At 43.8% G+C, this 20,664-nt stretch overlaps 2 protein-coding genes across 3 annotated transcripts; one reads left to right on the top strand and one right to left on the bottom strand.

Moving 5' to 3' along the window:
• Positions 1-2,276: 2,276 nt before the first annotated feature.
• Positions 2,277-11,226, top strand: ROPN1L (rhophilin associated tail protein 1 like). The gene is made up of 7 exons (XM_032117996.1): positions 2,277-2,345; positions 3,259-3,288; positions 4,656-4,805; positions 6,625-6,748; positions 6,920-7,081; positions 9,472-9,647; positions 10,507-11,226. Exons 3-7 carry the CDS (start codon positions 4,675-4,677, stop codon positions 10,568-10,570), a joined length of 657 nt encoding a protein of 218 aa, XP_031973887.1. The 5' UTR covers positions 2,277-2,345; positions 3,259-3,288; positions 4,656-4,674; the 3' UTR covers positions 10,571-11,226.
• A 951-nt stretch (positions 11,227-12,177) lies between these two features.
• On the bottom strand, positions 12,178-20,149 carry SNRNP48 (small nuclear ribonucleoprotein U11/U12 subunit 48). 2 transcript variants are annotated; one of them, XM_032117982.1, is made up of 9 exons: positions 20,076-20,149; positions 19,889-20,002; positions 19,741-19,801; positions 18,923-18,997; positions 16,321-16,509; positions 15,247-15,368; positions 14,704-14,819; positions 13,366-13,530; positions 12,178-12,464 (listed from the first exon to the last, which is right to left on the bottom strand). In XM_032117982.1, the coding sequence occupies exons 1-9, from the start codon at positions 20,112-20,114 to the stop codon at positions 12,425-12,427; spliced, it is 921 nt and encodes a 306-aa protein (XP_031973873.1). In that variant the 5' UTR covers positions 20,115-20,149; the 3' UTR covers positions 12,178-12,424. The 2 variants fall into 2 exon arrangements, with proteins under 2 accessions (XP_031973873.1, XP_031973864.1); XM_032117973.1 differs by having other exon boundaries at positions 12,180-12,464; positions 13,366-13,536; positions 20,076-20,141.
• Positions 20,150-20,664: the final 515 nt, after the last annotated feature.

Raw genomic sequence — 20,664 nt, 5'->3', positions numbered from 1 at the left:
GTGCTCATGCCTGTGGCAGGAAGGTTGGAACTCGGTGATCTGTAAGGTCCAACCCAGGCCATTCTATGAAAATACATTTCATTAAATACGGCAAAAAATTTCCACCTACATGCTGCTGTTTCTCATAATACAGTGTGGCAGCTTTATGCATGATTTCACTGCACTGGACCAAACTGCTGGAAGAATTTAGAGTATGACGTTTACTTTTTGGCATTTTAAGGATAGTTTTGAGTGTATGCAAGGACTGCAGATGAGAGATAATATGAAACTTGCTGTTTATCTGTTATCACTAGACACCTTTGAAAAACTGCATTGAGAAATCAACTTAATTGAATTCTATTCTGTAAGCTCCTGCAGGATGATGTTTGCTTCAGGTTTTTCTTGCTATAATGTTCTTAAATGATGCTTTAAAACAACTAAAGGATAGGTATGGCATTATATGTCAGAAGTTTTCTGTTTTCATGTAGTTACAGGAGTCTGCAAAGTATTTTGAGGCCAAATAATTAGCCTGTGGCTTATGCTAAGTATTCATGTTTAATGAAAGATTAAACAGTTAAAATGTGGGCTTTTTGCTTTCCAGAGCCCACCATTTTATCTTTGTCCTGGATGGCCTTACACGTTCATCAGTGGGGACATAATGTGGATTTAAAAGGCCTGGCTTCAAATAAGATTGTGTGCTTCTGCAGTAACTGCTTGGCTTGTTTCAAGCATGCAGCACCCAAGTTTCTTCGGAGCAATGGCTTGTGAAGGGTTTCTGAAGCGAATAATCCTATTACCAAGTTCATTTGAGTGCTCGGGCTATGTACAGTCCGTGTTAGAAGGCACAGGAGGGATATTGCTTCGTAACCAAGAGATGTGCTGGTGTCTTTACAGAGGATGCCAGGCAGGTTATCTCCAGTGCTGTTTTTATCACAGTGGAAGGAATACTTGCAGCTGTCCACCAAGACTTTGTGGCAGGGAGGGCACTTTGGATCCTTGGCATTCTGGAGCAGTGGGAGAGCCCACGTTGCCTCGTGGTGTCCGAGTTGGAGCAGCAGGTGCTGAGAAGAAGCTGGCACTGGCCCTGCTGCTCTTGGTGGTGGCAGATTCTCAATGGTGCTCCTGTCCTAAATGTCCAGGACTGTGGAGCCTGACCAGGAGAGGTTGCTTGTGGCTGAGCTGTCCTTGGAAGCAGCAGCTACTGCCAGTAAAGGGAATTTTTGGGGATACACTGCCCTCATTTTCAGCTCAGTCAGCGTTTTTTCACATTTCATCCAAGTCAGGAAATGAGGTGCGAGAATGCCAAAGGCAAGATGGACATGCCACCTTAACACTGCTCACCCAGCAGAGTATCCTTGTGGCCAGGGGACATGCAGGGGCCAGTGGGCTGTAGTGAGCCCAGGCACTCAGGGAGCAGCCCCCCCGCCATGGGCTCTGCCAATAACATGGTGCTAAGATAATCATAGAATCAATTAAGTTGGAAAAGACCTCTGGGATCAAGACCAGCCTCTGACCAAACACCACCCTAGCAACTAGACCATGGCACTAACTGCCACATCCAGTCTTTCCTTGAACACCACCAGGGATGGTGATTCCACCACCCCCCTTCCAATGTCTAATCACCCCTTCTGTGAAGTAGTTCTTCTTAGTGTCCAACCTTAGTGTGTGCCCACATCTTGATGTGTACCACATCTTGAGACTATGTCCTCTTACTCTATCACAGGTTGTCTGGGAGAAGATGCCGACTCTCGGCTGGCTACAGCCTCCTTTCAGGCAGTTGTAGAGAGTGATAAGGTCACCCCTGAGACTCTTCTCCAGGCTAAACAACCTCAGCTTCCCCAGCTATTCCTCATAGGACTGGTGCTCCAGGCCCTTCACCAGCTTCGTCACCCTTCTCTGGACACCCTCCAGGGCCTCAGTGTCCTTCCTGCATTGAGGGGGACACAGAATTCGAGGTGCATACATACCAGGACCGCATACAGGGGAATAATCGCTTCTCTTATCCTGCTTGCCACAGTATTGCTGATACAGGCCAGGATGCCATTGGCGTTTTTGGCCACCTGGGCCCACTGCTGGCTCATGTTCAGCTGCTGTACTCTCCAGCCCATTCCGACCCACCTTGCTGCCGTCCGTGAATTTGCTAATTGGTAGACTCAATCTCCTCATCCACGGTTTGGGTCTTTTCGGAAGTTTGCACAAGACAGGTGCGGCTCTTGCGCTTTAAACTACGCCGCCATCAAGCTTCTCCGCCCCGCCGGCGCCCGCCTTCCCCCGCCCAGCGCCCGGGCCGCCCGCCCCGCCCCGCCCCGCCCCGGCCCGGCCCGGTTCTCCGCGTTGCCGGGGCAGCGGGTAGCGGAGCGTGGCAGGTGAGGCGTCGTGCCCGGGCCTTCCCCGCGCCCCGGGGCGGCCCCCGCGGCGGTGTCCGGGGGGCTGGGGCCGTGGGGCGGCCCTTGGGCTCCCTCCGGCCTGCGAGGGGCCGCGCCGGTGAGCGGCGGCGCTGCCTCCCCACAGCCCGGGGCGGGTGGGCTGCGGGCACCCGCGGCTGGGCCGCCTGCGTGTTGGCCTTAGCCTTGTTTCATGAACACCTGGGGCTGGTTTAGGGTGCGTGAAAGGAAGAAAACAGAAAATAAGAGCTAACATGAAGTGAAAGTGAGCAGCTGGTCTTTGTCTCTAGCGAGAGTAACGAAGGGGTGAAGGGGTGTGCAGAGGCTGCCTGCCCTGGCTGTGCTTTTCTTTGCTCATTAGGTGTGTGTATATGTACAGGAGGCTCCTTCTCAACATCAAGAAATCCTTTTTCCCTGTGAGAGTGACCAAGCACTGGCACAGATTCCCAAGGGGAGTGTGGAGTCTCCACCCTTGGAGATACTCAAAAGCCACCTTCACATGGATCTTTTGCACTCTTCTCATAGGTTGTGCAGGGGGTAAGACCAAGAGGTCTCTGCCAACCAAGGGTACATGCACACACGCCTGTATTCCTTCCTCAAAGTTTTTCTGTTGTCCTGAAATCCTCAGCTTGTTTGCCTTTGGCTTCAGTTCCTTGGCTAGAGCTGTATTTTTGAATCATTACTGAGAGCGCATGACCAATGTGGTAATTAAATGCACACTTTGAAGTCTATTCCTGATGCAAATTGGCTGTGTTGCAGTGATGAAGATGCTGTACCCTGTCTGCATTTCTCCGTAAATAAAGTTCTAAGTACGGTTTGATCCTCAAAGGAGCCTTGAGTCACAGCAGTTCCATTGCTCTATCACTGGCTTTTAATTTTTTCTTTTCCACTACAGGAGAATCCAGATGAGAAAGCCACCTGCCAGGTACTCTTATTTTTAGCTTTAAAAAGTCTAAAGGGATAGAGGATTCTGTTACATTGATTTCTTTCTTTCTTGATGCTGTTGCTTTCACTGCTCCTCCTTTCTGCAAATAACTAATGGGTTTTCAGTTCTTGTTGCTAAATCAGCTTAAGCATGCCATATTTGTCCTGGAAACGATGAGGAGAGTACTCATTTCCCACCAAATGTGCCCTATTGCTATGATGGGAGAAGGACCATACAATAGCCTGTCTCTGTCCCATCTTTTGGATCCTGGGGAACAGGACTCCTTGCAACAAATGAGTTACATCCTGAATGAGTCAAACACACCTGTAAAGCTGTATGAGCAAAGTGCAGTGTGTGCTTGCAGCACACATGTGATGCCATGATGATTGTTTGCCTTTTCTTTTATACCCCTGTTATACCTTTTTTACAACTTCTGTATTCTCAGTGCTTTTTGCCTACATTCTTCAACTTGTTTGTCAAGCTAAGAGACCAAACGTTTTAGAAGCTTCGTAGCTAGGGATCAGTGTGCCCCAGACCCCAAGGTCTCTCCAGAACACATTGTGTAAACCAAGATAGAACCATCCAGGGGAAGGTTCCTTGGGGAGGGGGTCTCACTTGAGCCTCTCATTGGGGAATCTTTGATAGATATGCCAATTAGTAAGACCTGTAATGTTATACCAGATCTTTTGAGGGGTGTGCATGTCAGTGTATTCGACCTGGACCTAGTGCACCTAAGGATCCTTAAAATAAATACCAAGGTAAAATCCCTTTTCCCCTTCTAACCGTGTTTGACTCTTGATTTTAAGACCAGGAAAAGGCATCACATGAATATTTTGTTCATCACTGTAATTGTTTGATGTAAAATCTGTCAGGAGCAAAAATTACTAACTTTTTGCTACAGCATTTTTGAATACATAAGCACAGTAGAAACTTGGTCATCTGCATACTCTGGCATCTGTACAAGAATGCCAAGATTTTCCTTGGCATGCAGTAGGGACTTGTCAATGTAGATACCTTTCATGTTGGCATGTGTGGTGTGACTTGTCTGGACTGCCTGTTTTACAGATTTGAGGAGAAAAATCAGTTTAAAGCTATCTGAAGATACCTGTTAAAGTAGTAGTTCTCCTCACCCGGAGCTGTCATTGGTGCCCAAGCTCCAGTGTTTTACTTGGTGTTGCCGCCAAGTTAAAGTTTTTTAGAGCCACGTGGGGCTTGTCTGTTTACCCTTCCAAGTCTGTCAGCTCTCCAGGAGCCCCTATCAAGTAGGACAGGAGTGAATTTGGGGACAGGCACTGTTCACTCCCATGTGCACACACAGTTTTTCATTCACATCCTGCATCTGTGAACTGCTGTTTTATTTCTTTCAGGTCCTTGTGACTGGACACCATGCCTCTTCCAGAAACCATGTTTTGTGCTCAGCAGATCAAAATCCCCCCGGAGCTACCTGATATTCTGAAGCAATTTACTAAAGCTGCTATTAGGACTCAGCCTTATGATGTTTTGCAGTGGGCAGCTGCGTAAGTATGATGTTCACGTAACAACAGAGAGCTATACATAGGGACCCTGAAAACCTCACTGCCTCTCTTTATTATGTAGTGGCCCTGGCTTTGATTGTTAAATCAGCATGTCCATTGCACACACACTTCTGTGTATTAATGCAGCATGTAAGCCTTTTAAAAACAGCGTGGTATTTTATTTAATTTCTGTTTCCTTGAGGTTTAGGGCTGGCTTACTGGCTTATTCTGAAATAGCTGGATTTCCATACAGAAAAATGCATCTTAATTTGCTTTTTGTTACTAGTTTTTCTATCTGAAAGACCAACCCTTTTTCCTTTTGGTTTGGTTTGGTTTTTCTTCTCTCATGTGAGATTTAATTCTTGAAATTTAAAGGAAAAAATATACATTAGCTTTCTAATTCTTAAGCTTGGTTAGGTTCCCCTTCTTTCTTTCTGGGGAAAGTGCCTGAAAAATTGCACCTTTGAAGTGATAATCCACGTAATAAATCTCCCACTATAAAGCTGATTTAGATGTTTAAATGTTTCTTCTTTAGCATCTATTTTGTTTTCTTTTACCTCAACTGCTCACTGTAATTTTTTCCTGTCCTATGGTTTGCGTGGGCAAGCTCTTGAAAGGTACCTGTGAGATGTTCTCAGCTGGGAGGATTGGAAAACGTCTGTACTGTGTACATGAGGGAGGGGAGGCTGTTAACAAAGCCAGGCTGCAGTCTGGCTTGTCTGCTAAAAAGAAAAGAATCTGAAGCTGAATTGTTATAGCTGCAGTGTTGGGGAAAGCCGGCAGGACCACCTTAAAATGGTGTGGCATATCTCTGTGGCTGGTGCCTGCTGGGACTGGCGAGAGCCGGGGCTGCAAAGGCCACACCACTGGCCAGCCCCCGACCTCGCCTAAGCACCGCGCCAGCTCGGCGGGAGGAGCCCTGCTGATGGTGGGCGGCTGCCGCTGATTGCACACCCCCGTTCTGGAACATGCTCCGGTGTACCTGAGCAGAGCAACATCTGTACCTGGGAGCCATGCAGAGCAGAGCCGGGTGGTGGCTTCACGTGTGCTGCCGGTGTTGTAGCGTTTGTCCCTGTGAATAATCAGATGGGGAAATGGATCTGGCAAATAGGCCGGGTGTTATATGTACATGCATACCGTGCATCTGTTTCTATACAGTCACACTAATTCAGTTCTGGAGTGCTGCCTGCTGTGTATTTTAGCAGGTATTTGCACAGCATGGGATAGCCTGGACATGGACATGGGTGACCAGGGCGGATGAGACAGGACAAGTGGAGAAACTTTTAAATTAGATGCAGCTGAATGAAAACTGAAGTTTTCCTTGCACAATTCAGATTTCTGGCCAGTTAAGGCAGAGGCAGCTCTTAAGGTTGTGGCAGCCTCATAATTAAAAGGATGTGTATCTAATGTCCTTTATGCTCTACTCTTAGATTTTGTTTTGGAGTGGACAGAAAGAGCAGAAATGCTGATGAGAGAGTTGCAACGTGAATAGGCAGATGTACATTTTGGGTAGTGCGTGAGGGGAATGTTAAACAGGTAAGACCTCAGGTTCATCAGTCAAAAGAGCTGAGTATATCATGCAAAAAATAAGTTAAAGGCCTTAAGAATTACTAGAGTGTCATGAAAAGGAACATGTACAGTCAAAAGATTGTGGTTTCTGGGCACAGGAAGATGGGAGCTGTGCATGAAGGCAGCTTGCCAGGTGCTGCTGCTCCTGTGGGGGAGCCTGCAGATTCTTACACTGAACTGTAAGAGCATTTACTTCTGTGCAGTTTGTAGTGGCCATAGGCATTGAGGTTTGTTGCTCTTCCCTTTCACTTAGGTATTTTTCAGCCTTGTCTAAAGGTGAACCCCTTCCTGTGAAGGAGAGGATGGAAATGCCTTTAGCAACAGAGAAAACAGATGCTGGTTTGACCCCAGGACTTCTTAAGGTCTTGCACAAACAGGTACAAGCTGTTCTTTATCAAATGCACAATGCTATGGAGGAATGCTGATGTGGTGGAGATGGTTGGGGAGAGAGACTGTCAAGTAGTTGAAGTATTTTGGGGAGACACTGTGTTCTTAAATTCATTCTGGTTTTTTGAATTCTTATTGTGGTACCATGATTTCGTTCAAAGCTTTCTTCCAAAGGCATGGTGACCATTGCAGACCTGAGGGAAAGATGGAAGCATTTGGGCTTGCCAGAGGAGCAGCTGGAAGCTATCCTGCAGCTGGACAGTTTTGGCGAGGAGGTGGAATGGATGAAGTTTCTGGCACTTGGGTGCAGCGTGCTTGGTGGGGTACGTTCACAGCAGGAGCCCTTGCATCCAAACACAAGTTGTTGTCTAGGATCATATAAAAGATAAACCACAGAACAATGAATGCAGATGGATTTGGGGTATGGTGATTGCTTTTGCAGCAGCTGGAAAAGTGGCTTGCATGTTTACTTCTGTTGCCCATCAGATTTTGGTCTGGGGAACTTAACCAGAAGGATGGCTAAGTCCTCAGTTTACTGGAGTGGCAGTAGAAGAGCAAGCATGTCTGCAGGGAGGTCATACTGTGTGAGAGAGGATGATAGAGGAGTGATGTTGATGGCGTCAGTGTAAATGTCCATGGAGGAGAACTGGAGGGAAAAATTAAAGAACCAATTTTTAATTGATTGTGTAGCAAATTAAATTTTCACAGCAGCACTTAATGTTACTAAAGCTACACTTAATTCTTTTAATGTCAGTAATAAAATCCAGCAGAGCATTTCAACAGAATGAAAGATTATAAAATGCATTAAGCTGATGTTCTTACAAAGTATAATACTTTTAATGATTTCTACAGTAGGGAAGAAGAGGTACTAAAAAGAAAATATATGTGACATAATATTTTGTGAATGTTGCAATATCTGGAAACCCTGAATGTTCATCTGGCCTGGCAATGCAATTGTGTGTGTATATCTGTATGTCTGTCTGTCTATCTATCTATCTATCTATCTTTATTTCAAATGTGTATTTCTTGATTACAGTCTCCCTCCCAAAATGATCTTGTAGTTTAGGCTCTTTTCTTCATTTAAAAATAGTGACAGCAACATTACTTATCTAAAAAACAACAACTCCTCTCTCCCCCCCAAAAAATCCCCAAACAAACCAAAATCAAAAACGGAGTCACAGGAACATCATTCTGATGGAACTAGACAGACTAAATTTCACCACCTCACCATCCTTTTGGATAGTAAGTGAATGGTTTGATTTCAGTACTACATAATGAAACCTAAACTTCAGTTTCCTAAACCAGAGAGAAAGACACACACAAGAAGTTTACATTCACTTCCTGCAGCTGTAAATTGTGTTCCCAGTCAAACAGGGTCACAGCTGAGATAGAAGAGTAGTCAAGTATGAACTTCTTAAGAGTATCTTTTTTGTACAGCACTGATGCGTTTTTACAAAAGCCTTGGAGAAATGACCACACAGGTAGCCTGTTAAATTGTCTGTCAAAAGTGGCAAAATGGATATGAATAACTTCACTGTGTTGTGAGAGAGAGACCATGGCAGCTTGGAGTGGCAGGACCAGAAAGGGCAATAGAGGGACAGCCAAATGCAAAATGTAGAGTTGGCCATCACAGAGTCAGCTGCCTCTCTTTTCCCTGAGAAGCCTCCCAGGGGAGGAGATACATTAAGTAAAACTGTTAAAGGATTTTAAGATGACATTTCTCTGGCCTGTGTTCTAGATCTTAAACAGATACTGTATTTATTTTAAGTATTGCTATTCTACTTTAGGAAATGCTGTCTTTTTACACAGACATTGCTTGCTTGCTAATAAAATTTTAAGAGGAAATCTTGAAAAAGTTGCAGTGAAAAATATTAAGACTTAGGTTAAAGAAAGCCTGTGTGTGGGTTTGGTTTGTGCTTTTATATTGTGTGTGTGGTTTTGTTTGTTTCTTTAATGGCATCCAACCAGTCTTTGACTGAATGAAACTCAATGCTGAATTTTTCCACTTTTCCCCATATAGCTCAGCATGCATAGGGCACTGGATTGTCAACACCATATTAAATAAAGGATTTTTTCAAAGTAGATTTGGAACTAATAATTTGAGGCATGTTTTTTAAAGGTAACTCAGATGTTATTGGCCTTTGACTAAACTGAAATATTCTTTAAATACTTTTTGCCTCAGTGCTTTTTCTACTATCTATTAAAATGGAACTTGCAAAGAGATAGGGGAAACAGTAAATATCAGCTAAAATATAATCTAAAAATTATATAAAATCATGAAACCTGTATTCATTTTCTGAGGGTTGCAGATTTGTCTGTCTTAACTGCTGCTGAGAATTCATTTAGAACCATTAATACACACACACACACACATAAACATTTACTAGATACAGTGATGTTGAGCTTTTACAGTAGCAGAACACAGAAATTTGGCCCTACTGGAGACAGAGCTCAGATTACCCTATGCCATCTTTAACCATCACAAGATTCTGGTATTTTTTCTCCTGTCTCTACAAGAACTTCATTATTGTTTCCATCCTTGGACCTGCACTAGAGAGTAAATTTGGGGTTTAAAGCTAGGCAGCGATGGTAACACCTTCATCTCATTTACCCTCACTTGTAATGGCTTACAGTGTGGATTTGGTCATGGTATGCAAAGGATGTTCATGGCTCTGACACTTTTCCTTTCATTTCTTGCTGGAACCCCCTGCAGTCCTTACTGAGTTCAATGAAACAGGCCTGCGAAATCCTAACAAGAGATCCAGAAGGCGGAGCAGCTCGAATTCCCTTTGAAACGTTCTCATTCCTTTATTCATATTTGGCTGGTATTGATGGGGAGATATCAGAGACAGAAACTAAAGCATTCCTTCAAGGAATTAAAGAACAAGCGTAAGTAAAAATCTGTGCAAGGAATTTTAATGTATCAATTGCCTCTGGGTTCTTCATGAGCCTTTAATTTCAGGTGAATACTCCATCTTCATTTTGGGCATAGGCATGATGACAGAAGTAAGGATTGACTGAGATTGTATCAAAAGTATGCATAGTTATTTTTTGTCAACTTCACTGTTTGCACTGTTAAAAGATAAACTGTTATTTATCCATCTTCCTCTGAAATACTGAAGTCTCTATCTGGTGGTAGAATTTTCCCTGTAGGAAGCTATTGTATACAGGCGTGTAACATCTGCATATTACTGGCTCTGGAACCAGCAGCAGCTTCTGGGCTGTTCCTTTGAATTAGCATAGATCATAAACCAGAGAGAGAGACTGGGAGTTCTCTCATTGTATCTGTGGTCACACATAGATCACCTGAAACGCACTTTAACCAATTCAAGAAGATCTGTAACAGGCTTGTCCTCCGAGTGCTGCCTGCGTAGCACGTTTGCATACAGACACTAAACTCTTCCTACATCTCTCTGCAACTGTTCTTTCTGTGCATGGTGGGCTGACACGACCCCAGAGGTGCTACCACCATCACTGCTGGGCCAGCTCTCTGAAACTCACACAAGGCGCCACTGTGGCCCCCACCTCCCCCCAAAAAACACTGCCATGTGAACTCCATACAAACAAGAGCATACAAATGAACTGTTTCATCATTAGTTATCAGACTGACAATTTTTAGTAAGAAGCACTTTTTAATCACACCCCTTTTGCTTGCAATTCATATAGCCCTAAATTGTACCTTGTCCAACACACTAGGATTTACCATGTGAAAGTGTCATTTTAAGAAATTTGGTTTATTCCTTTCCAGGGACCAACACTCTGGCATGGTGCTCATCAGACACTTCCTGCCACACTCCTTCATATTTTATTGATCAACCCTACTCTCCAGCATGAGGTGGGAAGGGAAAAAAAATGAAGGAATAAGTAAGTTCAAGAATATAATTTGTGTTCAAAGTACCATAATTTGCACATTTCAGAACAACATGATCCTCTTCTCTGGCACTTCCTTTTCTTTGTCCTGCTCTTGAGATAGCCCTTCAGGGGATGTGAACTGAAGACATGGTTATACTGTTCTCCTGCGTCTCAAATACTGATGGCCACCCCTAGGGTGTGACCCCTTCACTTTTCTGCTTATATTGAGCAAAAGTTGTTTTGCTACCGAGCTTTCTACCTACACTCTGTAAGTGATTGTTAAGTAAAACATGGAATTCAGTTAAGACTGGGCAGCTGTAACTGGAGCATTTCTCATTATGTTTCTGGTAGCACTGACATCATTTTGACTCTGGCACAAATACAGCTGGTCCTTAGACTCCTTTGTCTGCCTGGACATCCTCTATTTAAACAAAGCGTTTTACCAAGCCCTACTGAAAGAACTTAATGAGAATCCTGTGGCTGAGCTGGTAAACAAAACCAATGCAAGGGCTGCAATGGTTCCATGTTGTTTTCCCTCTAATTAGAGCCCTTTCAGAACTTAAAACTTTTTTTCATTTTTGTATAAACTTGTCTAATAAAGATGTTTTAAAACATGTCATGTTTTCTGACAGGAAAAGCTACTGCATTTGTCACATAGGTGAGGAATACCTGACACAGAGTTGTTTGGTTTGACTGCTGTAGCAGGTATAGAAGCATAAATCCACCAGAACTAGACCAAGTATTTAGTGACAGACAATCACACTTAATTGCAGAAACAACTAAGGTATGAAAGAGGATACTAGTGGCTACAGTAAAACTGGAAAGATTCCCTTTGACTGAAAAGGCCACAACCAGGAGCAACATAGAGTGCCCTCTCCTGGCACATTGATCAAACAGAAGTATTTAGGAAAGATGGATCTGCAAGCTTATTCTTTTATAGTTGCTTACTTTGTTGAGGCAAGAAGCTTGGCTGCTGATGACTGATCTTGCTGAAGTAGACTGTGTGAGGAATTAACAGAACTGCACATCCTTAATATGTACCTGCATGTTTTAAGTCTGTTTTATCAACCTCTATCACAAATATTTGTATGATAGTCCACAGGATGGGAAGTCGTCCTAGTTATTGCTGGAAGGAAATGCACCTGGTGTTTGAATATGGTACTCAGCAATAGCCCAAGTGTCCTTGGTGCCTCCCCCCTAGCTTCTGTGGAGACCTACATTCTCATCACCTTTGCCAGATGATATTGAGCCGAACTTTCTTTGAGCTTTAGCTCGGGAACACTAACTTTTGTGTTACTGTCCATTTAACAGCAGCTGCAGTTGAAGATGTTTTAGCCTGTTGGAGAATTCTGAAATCTGCCCTCTGGTACGTGCTGTAATTAGGCAATGTCACCTAGAGGTGACAGTGTTAGGTAGGAGGAGGAGCACTCTTCATGCCTCCCCTGTTTGTAACTCATCTGGACTCCAGGGATTAGCTCTGTTCGTTGTCCACTAGGGGGCAGGAAGGCCAATAAATACAACCTCTCATAGATTTTATTCTTCAGCCTCGTCAGACTAAACTCAAACACATGAGAGATCAATACAATTTATTAACAGATGTATAAATGTTACAGATTTACACATTTTCTGAAATATACTGCTTCCATCCTGACAACCATTGAAACTTTTTTGTCTCCGAGCAGCACAGGTGTGATGCAACACCAATATTATGTGCACACCTTTACTGTCTCGCGCAAAACAGCAGTAACTATAGTTCTTGTACAAGTTATATTTTGAACAGCTGATAAAAAAAAAAAATCATCAGATTCTTGTTTCTACTTTCTTCTTTTATGGTTGTGATACTTGTCTTCATCCCTGAAACAAAAACATAAACATTGTCTGGGCTGTTAGTCTCAGTGTGACAGAGTCTGAAGAGAAAAAGCAACTTGGAAAATGGAAAGCTCTCATTAAATGTAGTCATGTCCTCCTCTAAGGAAAGAAAGTAAACTGCTTTTGGACATTTATTTTCCATGCTGCTTTAATCAAAGTCTTGTCAAGCAGTGTCAGAGTGGCAATTAGTTTAGGATGAATGGCATCACAGTGTAATGAAGCCAGCTTCGAGACAAGCCATCACTGCCATCCACGCAGTTATGTAATGCATTTACCCAAACACATGAGGGACAAGACAGCATTTCTTCTGCACAGCAGTCTTCATCTCTGCTCAAATACAGGTCCCACACACCTGTGGTCCTGCAGATGTTGATGGTATTAGAAGGTGTGGCCTAGATTTGTTTTCTTTTGCTAAATTGTATTTAGTACTGAAGAGTGACAGCATTGTTTTGAAGCATCTAATACAGAAAGGCTAGTGTATGCATATTAGTGAAACAAAAAATCCTATTTATTAAGGTCTAGAGCAAACTAGAGCAGAAATCAGCATGAGACATAACAGGCACTTAGCTGTGGATGAGGAACTGTCCATTTAACCATGTTGATCAAGGAGCAAAATAAATAGCCTGTTACACTACTGTTGCAGTCCTGCAGGGTGCTGCAGAAAAGTATAAGCTTTCAGATTTGAGAGTAAATTCTGAAGTCTGGATCACAGTTTATGACCTCACAGCATGTTTTGTTTAGTATTAGTAGCCTCACACCGCTGGCTTGTCATACTGCACGTGAGGTTAGCCTAGCTTTTTAGTTGGACTAGATATTCTCAATCTCTGCACTAAATTCTCACAGACTGATTCAGAAGCTGGAGTCAGCTGTCACTATGTCTGCTCACCTCTCTCTTTTTCTCCGAGAGTCTCTGTCTTTGCCTCTCTCACGACTCCTTCTTCGTTTACTTGGACTCCTGCTGGTGTCTCTCCTGTGTCTCGTGCATTCCGTATCCTTACTGCTTCCCCCAGACTGCCGGGAATCCACTGAAGCCGACCGCCTGTCTTCCCTTCTGAAACTTAGTGATTTTAATCAATAAAAATAGTTTCACAGTCACTGTTTGCATACCAGTTTTGTAATATAATGACCTACTAATGATGTAAGACATACCTTTTATTAAGCCTCTCTAAGAAATACAGTACCTCCCAAAAGAGGCCTGAAGACCATGCTCTTACAGGTGCATATCTCAGCACGCTATTCAATCCAATTATTTCCTATAAACACAGCTCCTCAGTCTTAACACCTCTGCAGTATAAGGGGTTCATTCTCTTTTGCTTTAAATCTTTAACTCTTCAACCACCTGTCTTAAGTTGCAGCCTACAGTGGAGAACCCAAGTCCTGATCTCAGAATCACAGAATTGTTAGGGCTGGAAGGGACCTCTGCAGATCATCTACTCCACTCCCCTTGCCAAGGCAGGGTCACCTAAAGCAGGTTACACCAGAACGTGTCCATGTTGCTTTTGAATGTCTCCAGTGAGGCAGACTCCACGACCTCCCTGTTCCAGTGCTCTGCCACCCATTCATCTTCATTTTAATTCTGGGCACAGAGTGCCACTCTGTAGTTTGTTTCAAAAACATTCTCCTCTCAAAGGCCTGCTGAAGAGGCACAAATAGGCTATCACTAGGTCATGACTCCACACTTACTTCAGTGACAAATGTTTGGAAGGGTGCGCGGTGTTGCTTGACACAGCAGAAATAAGTACAGCTAAAACGCACTCCCAATTAGCACAGCAGCATTTGCAGGGATAAGAACTGTAAAGCCTCCCCATATTTATTATGTTATGGAAACCTTTACTCTGAGGTTTAATATAGCTAACACATGTCATGTGGTAGGGAAGGGTAAGAAATTGTGTACTTGTATTTCCAAGTGTCCCTCTGTAGCCAGCTACAACATATGCACACATTTGGGCACAGAGGAAGCACTATTCATCACCCAGATCCACCAGAAACTACCTGTTCAGCTGAATCACTTGCAACTAGCCTACTTACCTCTGAAAGAAAGATACTTAATAATTTTTCCCCATCCTTCATGCAGGCAGAGCTTCTCAAGCAAGACTTAATAGAACGAGTATAAAATAAAACGTGCATATGATTCAGATAAGGCTGGTATGTGCTATTAGAAGAAAGTGGTAAGGTAGAATTACAATCTGCTCCATGCCCGAAGAATCTGTCAGCTGTGGCATACCTTCCTGAAGATTTCGACTTCCCTCCTTCACATATCTCTGCATTATCCAACCTGTTCTCCTCCTGCCACTGATTGCTGAGCTCTTCCAAATGCACACCAATCACATCCCGAATCACCTGGAGATTAAGATATGTTAAAAACAAACATGTCATGGTAGGGCCTGAACTAGACAAACTGTGAACATCTCAAAAAACCCAAACCCCACAAAAATCTCCCCCAAACCCTGTACATCAGATGTTTGAATGGGAAGTCTTATTTGCAGAAACATGTTTTAGCATAAATTTAAATAGCACCATTTTATGATAGTGAGTTATATCTTGCTGGCATTTTCATATTCAAGACTCAGCAGTTAGCAATGCTCATTATTTGTAACTTGCTGCAACAAACCAAAAACATTCCTCTATAGTTTGCAACAATAATGAAGCAGGGTACAAGAAGCAGGGAAAAGACACATATTCTTTGTCTTTGAAAGAGTATATAATTGTTTATGCAGATACATAATAAGCACTTTTGTGCAAAAAAGCCTTCCTTTTCCAATCTCACCTCAGTGTAGGACTTCTTCGTTATATGAACATTCTTAGCTCTGTATGACTGCCGCCGCCTTTTGTAATCTCGCATTTCAGCCAGAATTTCAAGATGGGACTTTGGACCTTTCTGACTATCATCTAGCAAAAAATTGGGAGTAAAACAAATGGTCATGAGCAGGACATTAGCACCTGCAGGTATGCAGGCCTCATACATTCAGGAACATTAAATACGTTGTGTTCTTTCTCAAGTTCCTCCTGTATTTACTAACTGTGGTGAATTTATCTGAAGCTTCCTCCCCAGCCTTCTTGCTGGCTGTTTACACACAACTAAAAAGCCACCAAGAAAATGCTGTTATGTGATCTCAGTCTCCAAACTGCGATCCAAACCAATATATGGGCTTGTGATTTGGTCAAACGCCTTCTAAATATGCGTCATGTTTTCAAAGCCAGTATTACAGTAAGACACAGAATGGGAAAGCCAGATTCTGTAAAAAATCTACCTGTGTAGATGCCAAGCACTGTCTCACCTCCTAGGCACAGCAGGGCCTGCAGGGTGACTCAGATGCTTTTGCTGCACTTGGTACAGTTACAAACCAGCGTGACTCAACAGGGATGTGAGGCCCCAGACCAACACCAAAGTATGTTGCTCAGGAGCTCCACCTGGATGACTGCCAACCTCTCCTGTTCAGCTTTTACTCTTAAGCAATCTTGAATCTCATCATCTCTTACAGCAAAGAACTGTTCTGAGCTGCACAGCAAGTTGGCAGCATTCAGCAACCTGAAGTCAGCTGCAGCAAAGACAGAAGATCCATCCACTGAGATGCACACAATACATGTGCCAGAAGCAGAGCAATGAGGCTTTCCCAGAAAGAAAACATCATGAAGGACATCAAACTAGCATTCTGTGATGCCAGGTCTTTGCTGTGGCTCTTAACCGTATGCTTTCCGCAAAAAAAACCCAAAAAAACCAAAAAAAAAAACCAAAACAAAAAAACCACAACCAATTCTGTTCGGCTTTCAACAAAACTCATATAACTGGACAAACTGAAAGTTCTGAGCCATAAATTCAACAATAGATCATTCTTCAAACCTTGAGTGATTTTTGCTGCTAAATCCACAAAGAGATCACTGTCATTTTCCGTTATCTGGGATCTAGACCTCTGTTTCTTTGTTTCCTCAACAACGTAATCGTAAAGAGCAAGGCGGTCAGCTTGAGTCAGGTCACAGATGAAACGCTTATGGTTTTGAGGAACTTCTATGGGCAGTAATGAGTAAGATCCTGGAGGTTGGACAGAGAGCTGTTACTTGTAAAGTAGCATCATTATGCAGGAAAATACCAAGAAGGTCAACAAACAAACAATGCAGTAAACTCCCATACTGTTTTCATCCTTCCCCTATGTATCTGTAAGAAGTTTCAACTTTCTTAATTAGAAAAGATAAAAACTGCTCAAAGATCCCTCCCAAGCCCCATGCAGGCTGTATAACCCCTCTTGATTGCTTACACAGATACAGGTTTTCATATGCCATTAAGGAATCGTACTAGATTAGATCAAAATGACACTCTGTAATTTCCCATGAGTTTCAGCTCTTGACTTAGAAGGTGAATCAAGAGAGGCTGCAGCTCTAACTTGTGGGTTTATCTTACTCCTAAAATGTTGAGTAAAGTACTAGCTGCAAAATACGTGTTCTGCCAACAAGAATGAAAGCTTCTAGGAGACTAGATAACTGAGCACTGTGTAAATCAGTCTCACTCACACTGTCACCTTCTCCGCAGAGCTTTTGTAATAGACTGCCAGAGGAATTTATAGCTAAAAGGACTACAAAGGCACTTTCAAAGTGCTCCAGATCAGTTCAGATAACTTACTTAAAGTTATGGAAACAAACATATTGCCTGCACACTCCTCTTTCCCTGACCCATCAGCCTGGTACTTGTTTTTCTCATTCCCCAGTTAAAACACATATGCCTCCAAACAAATAAATCCATTCTCAGTCCATTGCAACTGCAGTAAAGTGACTTTCCTAAAGATACAGGATGCAATATTCTAGGACATTGCCTGCAAAAAAGCATTTTAGTCAAAACCACTCAGTTTTCCAGCAAACATTGACCCAACCTCCATAATCCTGCTTCCCCCAACACAATCCCACACATCTCCAGGTGGACAGAAAAGCCAACACGTAAGAAGGGTGTAAGCAACGTCCTTCACAACAGCAAACCTAGAGCTTCTCCAGATTATGCAGCTCTTAACAGAAGCTGGGCAATCTTTCACATCCTACTTTCACTAAAGACACCAAAGAAGGAGAAGAGGAACCGCAGTAAGTCTACCAACAAACCTAAAATACAAGATTTCATCACTACTGCACTTGGAACCTAAACCAGAACTGTTCTAATATGAACAAATGGATTTAAACACAAAAACTAGAATTCTGTTTTTAAAATGCACTGTTCTTACAGGGTCACAGAAGTCCATAAAAACACACTGATAATTACATGCTTGTGATTTACAACAATTACACAACTTGTGATTAAGACCAATTTTTCTGTTCTACAATGTAGCTAGGCTAATATTCTATATATGGTTAGAATTGAAAAAAAAAAGAAAACAAAGAAAGAAAATCACTTCCTTTGATACAGTGAGTCAAAAGGAAATTTACAATAAAAAATTATTTTCCATTTGTTTCTGTTGCCAAAGACCTTAAATTGAACAAACAAGTCAGTAAATCTCACAATAGGCCAAGTTGCCACAATGAAAACCACCAATCCAGTTTTAATGTTATCTTCAGAGAAAGGCAAGCTTGCAGGGAAATCTGGGCAACGAACACTGGCATCTAGTGGCTCACTGGTGCACCTTTGCAATGAACCACTCCACAAAGCGTTTATCTGTTGCTACTCTACTTGGATGTGCTTGTGTCAAATTAATGAGTTCCCACTTCCCTTCGGAGGGAGTGCACCTGATGTGCTCAAAACACAGTGCTCATCCCACGAAATGTCCTTCCCAAGCAACTGTCCTTTAAGCCTCTATTTGCTATGCCAGAGAAACAAAGACAACGTGAAAAACTGTGTGAGTGCTGCTGTATTTCACTATCAGAAACGTTTCAGTGTCACCTTCCCTTCTGCCCATATGTATTTAAGAAACCAAAGTCTACAGAGAACAAATGCTGTATCTTTCAGGTGTTGCAGTAATTTCTCAATCATACACCAAAGCTCTACAGATTCCATGGGGAGCCCTATTTTTCTACTTTGTCTAAGTCTGAACCCTCAAGGCCTCTGTCCTAGGCTCGTCCCGTGGCTGGTCACAAAACCCACCGAAAAATGAAACGTAAAGGAATTACTGTGCTTGGAGCAGTGACAAAGGACAACATCACGTTTGCAGATGTGCCAGCATAGTTCTTATACAACTTCTGAGATCAGTCCTGAAACAGTCCCACATAGTAATATGCATGTTGTTTGGTTTTTTCAGTCCTGAAGATAATAGAGGTATGAACACAACAGACTCAAAGTCTCTCATCTAGTTGCCCCAAGTATATAAAGTAATCATGCTCCAAAATATGCAGGGGAAGGAATATTAAAAATAAATGAAGTGAAATTCCTCACAGGAGTTTTCAGTGGAATGAAGGAAGCAGCAAGGAGGGAGACAAGAGCAGTTCTCCACTGGAGGCTGGCGAAGTCACCTCGGTATTTGCTTGCTCCTTACCTTCACTGTAGCCTGTACCTTCCTTCACACTTTGAGTTCTAGCCTGCTTAACAATATGAAACTGTAGATCTTTATCTGCAGGCAGAGAAGAAAATAAAATCATTAACTTTTACATCAAGTTCTCAGGTACTTGATTGGGTTAGCCTTTATCCCCCAACCTCTATTATGAGACTTACGGTATGGTACAGAACATCATAGTTTCATTCATGTACAAGGGGACATTTGAACTAAAAATGTAATTTTCATCTATTCCATATTTGAAATGAGGGGAGAAAATTAAGAAAAATAATATCTATTTCTGGATTACAAGGATATGGAAAAAGAAATGTATGTGTATTGCTCTCTGTACCATTGCTTTATCGCCAGATTCTATGGACAGTTTTCACCTTCTAAGCATGCATTTTAATAGAGTGGGGACTGAGAACATAGGAAGAAACTCCTAAGAGGAGTTCCTAAGTTTCCTAAGAGGAAAAAACATCCTCCTTGGATTTTAAGATGAAAATATAAAAGTGACCTACAGAGTAGAATTATACAGTGATAGAAGCATAAAAACGGTAAATTAAGGCAAATTGCAAATTACAATTTGAGAAAACTAACTTACTGATTGAAACACTCAGGGTTTTCAGGAAGCCTTGGGGAGTTTGCAGCTGACGAGGTAGTGGGGTTGTGCTACCGTGAGGACCCGGACTCCTCAGACCCACATCTCTGCCCCCCAGGGATGTCCTCTCAGCCCCTCATCCTCGGCACCTCCCCGGGGTCTCTCCTCAGCCCCAGCGGTGTGTCCCTCCCCGTCAGGCGGAGTCCCCGCTGCCGCTCACCCATGGCGACAGACGGAACCTTCAGGTTTTCGTAGAAAAAGCTGGAGTCGTACATCTCGGCCTGCGGGACCAAAGGGCTCGGTCAAGGCCCGGGGCCGCCGAGCAGCAGCGCCGGCCCCGTGTCCCGCTTCCCGAGCCGGGCTCCCACCTCCTCCTCGGCGGAGTATCCCATCTTGCGGAGCCGGCAGGACGCCGCGTGCCTCTCCAGCGACGCACGGGGGACGCGGTGATGGACGTCGTAGGGGCACGGCACCCACTCTACCTGCGAGGGGACACGGGTCAGCCTCGCCCCGCCAACCCCGCCGCCCTGCCCCGCGCAGCCCTCGCCGCCTCACCGAGCCCCCGCCGAGCCACACGGCGCTGGGCGCCGCCATCGCTGCGCCGAGAGGCCCCGTGACCGCGCCGGGGCGGGGCCGGCGCCGCGTTCGCTGAGGGCGCTCCCGCCTCGGAGGGGGCGGACACCGAGCCCCGCCGGGCGTGCGGAGGGGTGCGAGTCAAGCTTTGCCTTTTATTCTTTAAAATGAGTAGCCGGTGCCCGGACAGTTGTGATTAAGCAGTTGCATTGTGAGCATCGGATGCTTGGTTAGTCTTTTAAGGAATAGGGAAGACAATCCCAAATTGGATGGGCTCTCTGGACGAGAGCCGCCAGGAGCGAAAGTCAGCGGGGCTGAGCAGTAACTAGGGAATGGTAATTCCGGCAGTGGGCGATCGCGACCACCGACTCACTGGCCACCTACTCGGAACAGACTCCAGGCTCAGATGGAGGGAAGGACCGCGCCTGCGGACTGATTAACATGAGAAGCGAGAGACACAGCCAGCAAATGGGGGTTGAGTAGTAATTAATACAGAAGTTACGTAATTTGCAGGCAATGAATGCTGATGCCCTTGCTTGTTGAAATGTGTAAACAGCGTGAAGTTTCGATG

Source organism: Corvus moneduloides, chromosome 1 (genome assembly GCF_009650955.1).
Source record: "Corvus moneduloides isolate bCorMon1 chromosome 1, bCorMon1.pri, whole genome shotgun sequence".
In the NCBI taxonomy this organism is placed as follows: Eukaryota; Metazoa; Chordata; class Aves; order Passeriformes; family Corvidae; genus Corvus; species Corvus moneduloides.
This window is presented reverse-complemented; position numbering and strand designations above follow the sequence as displayed.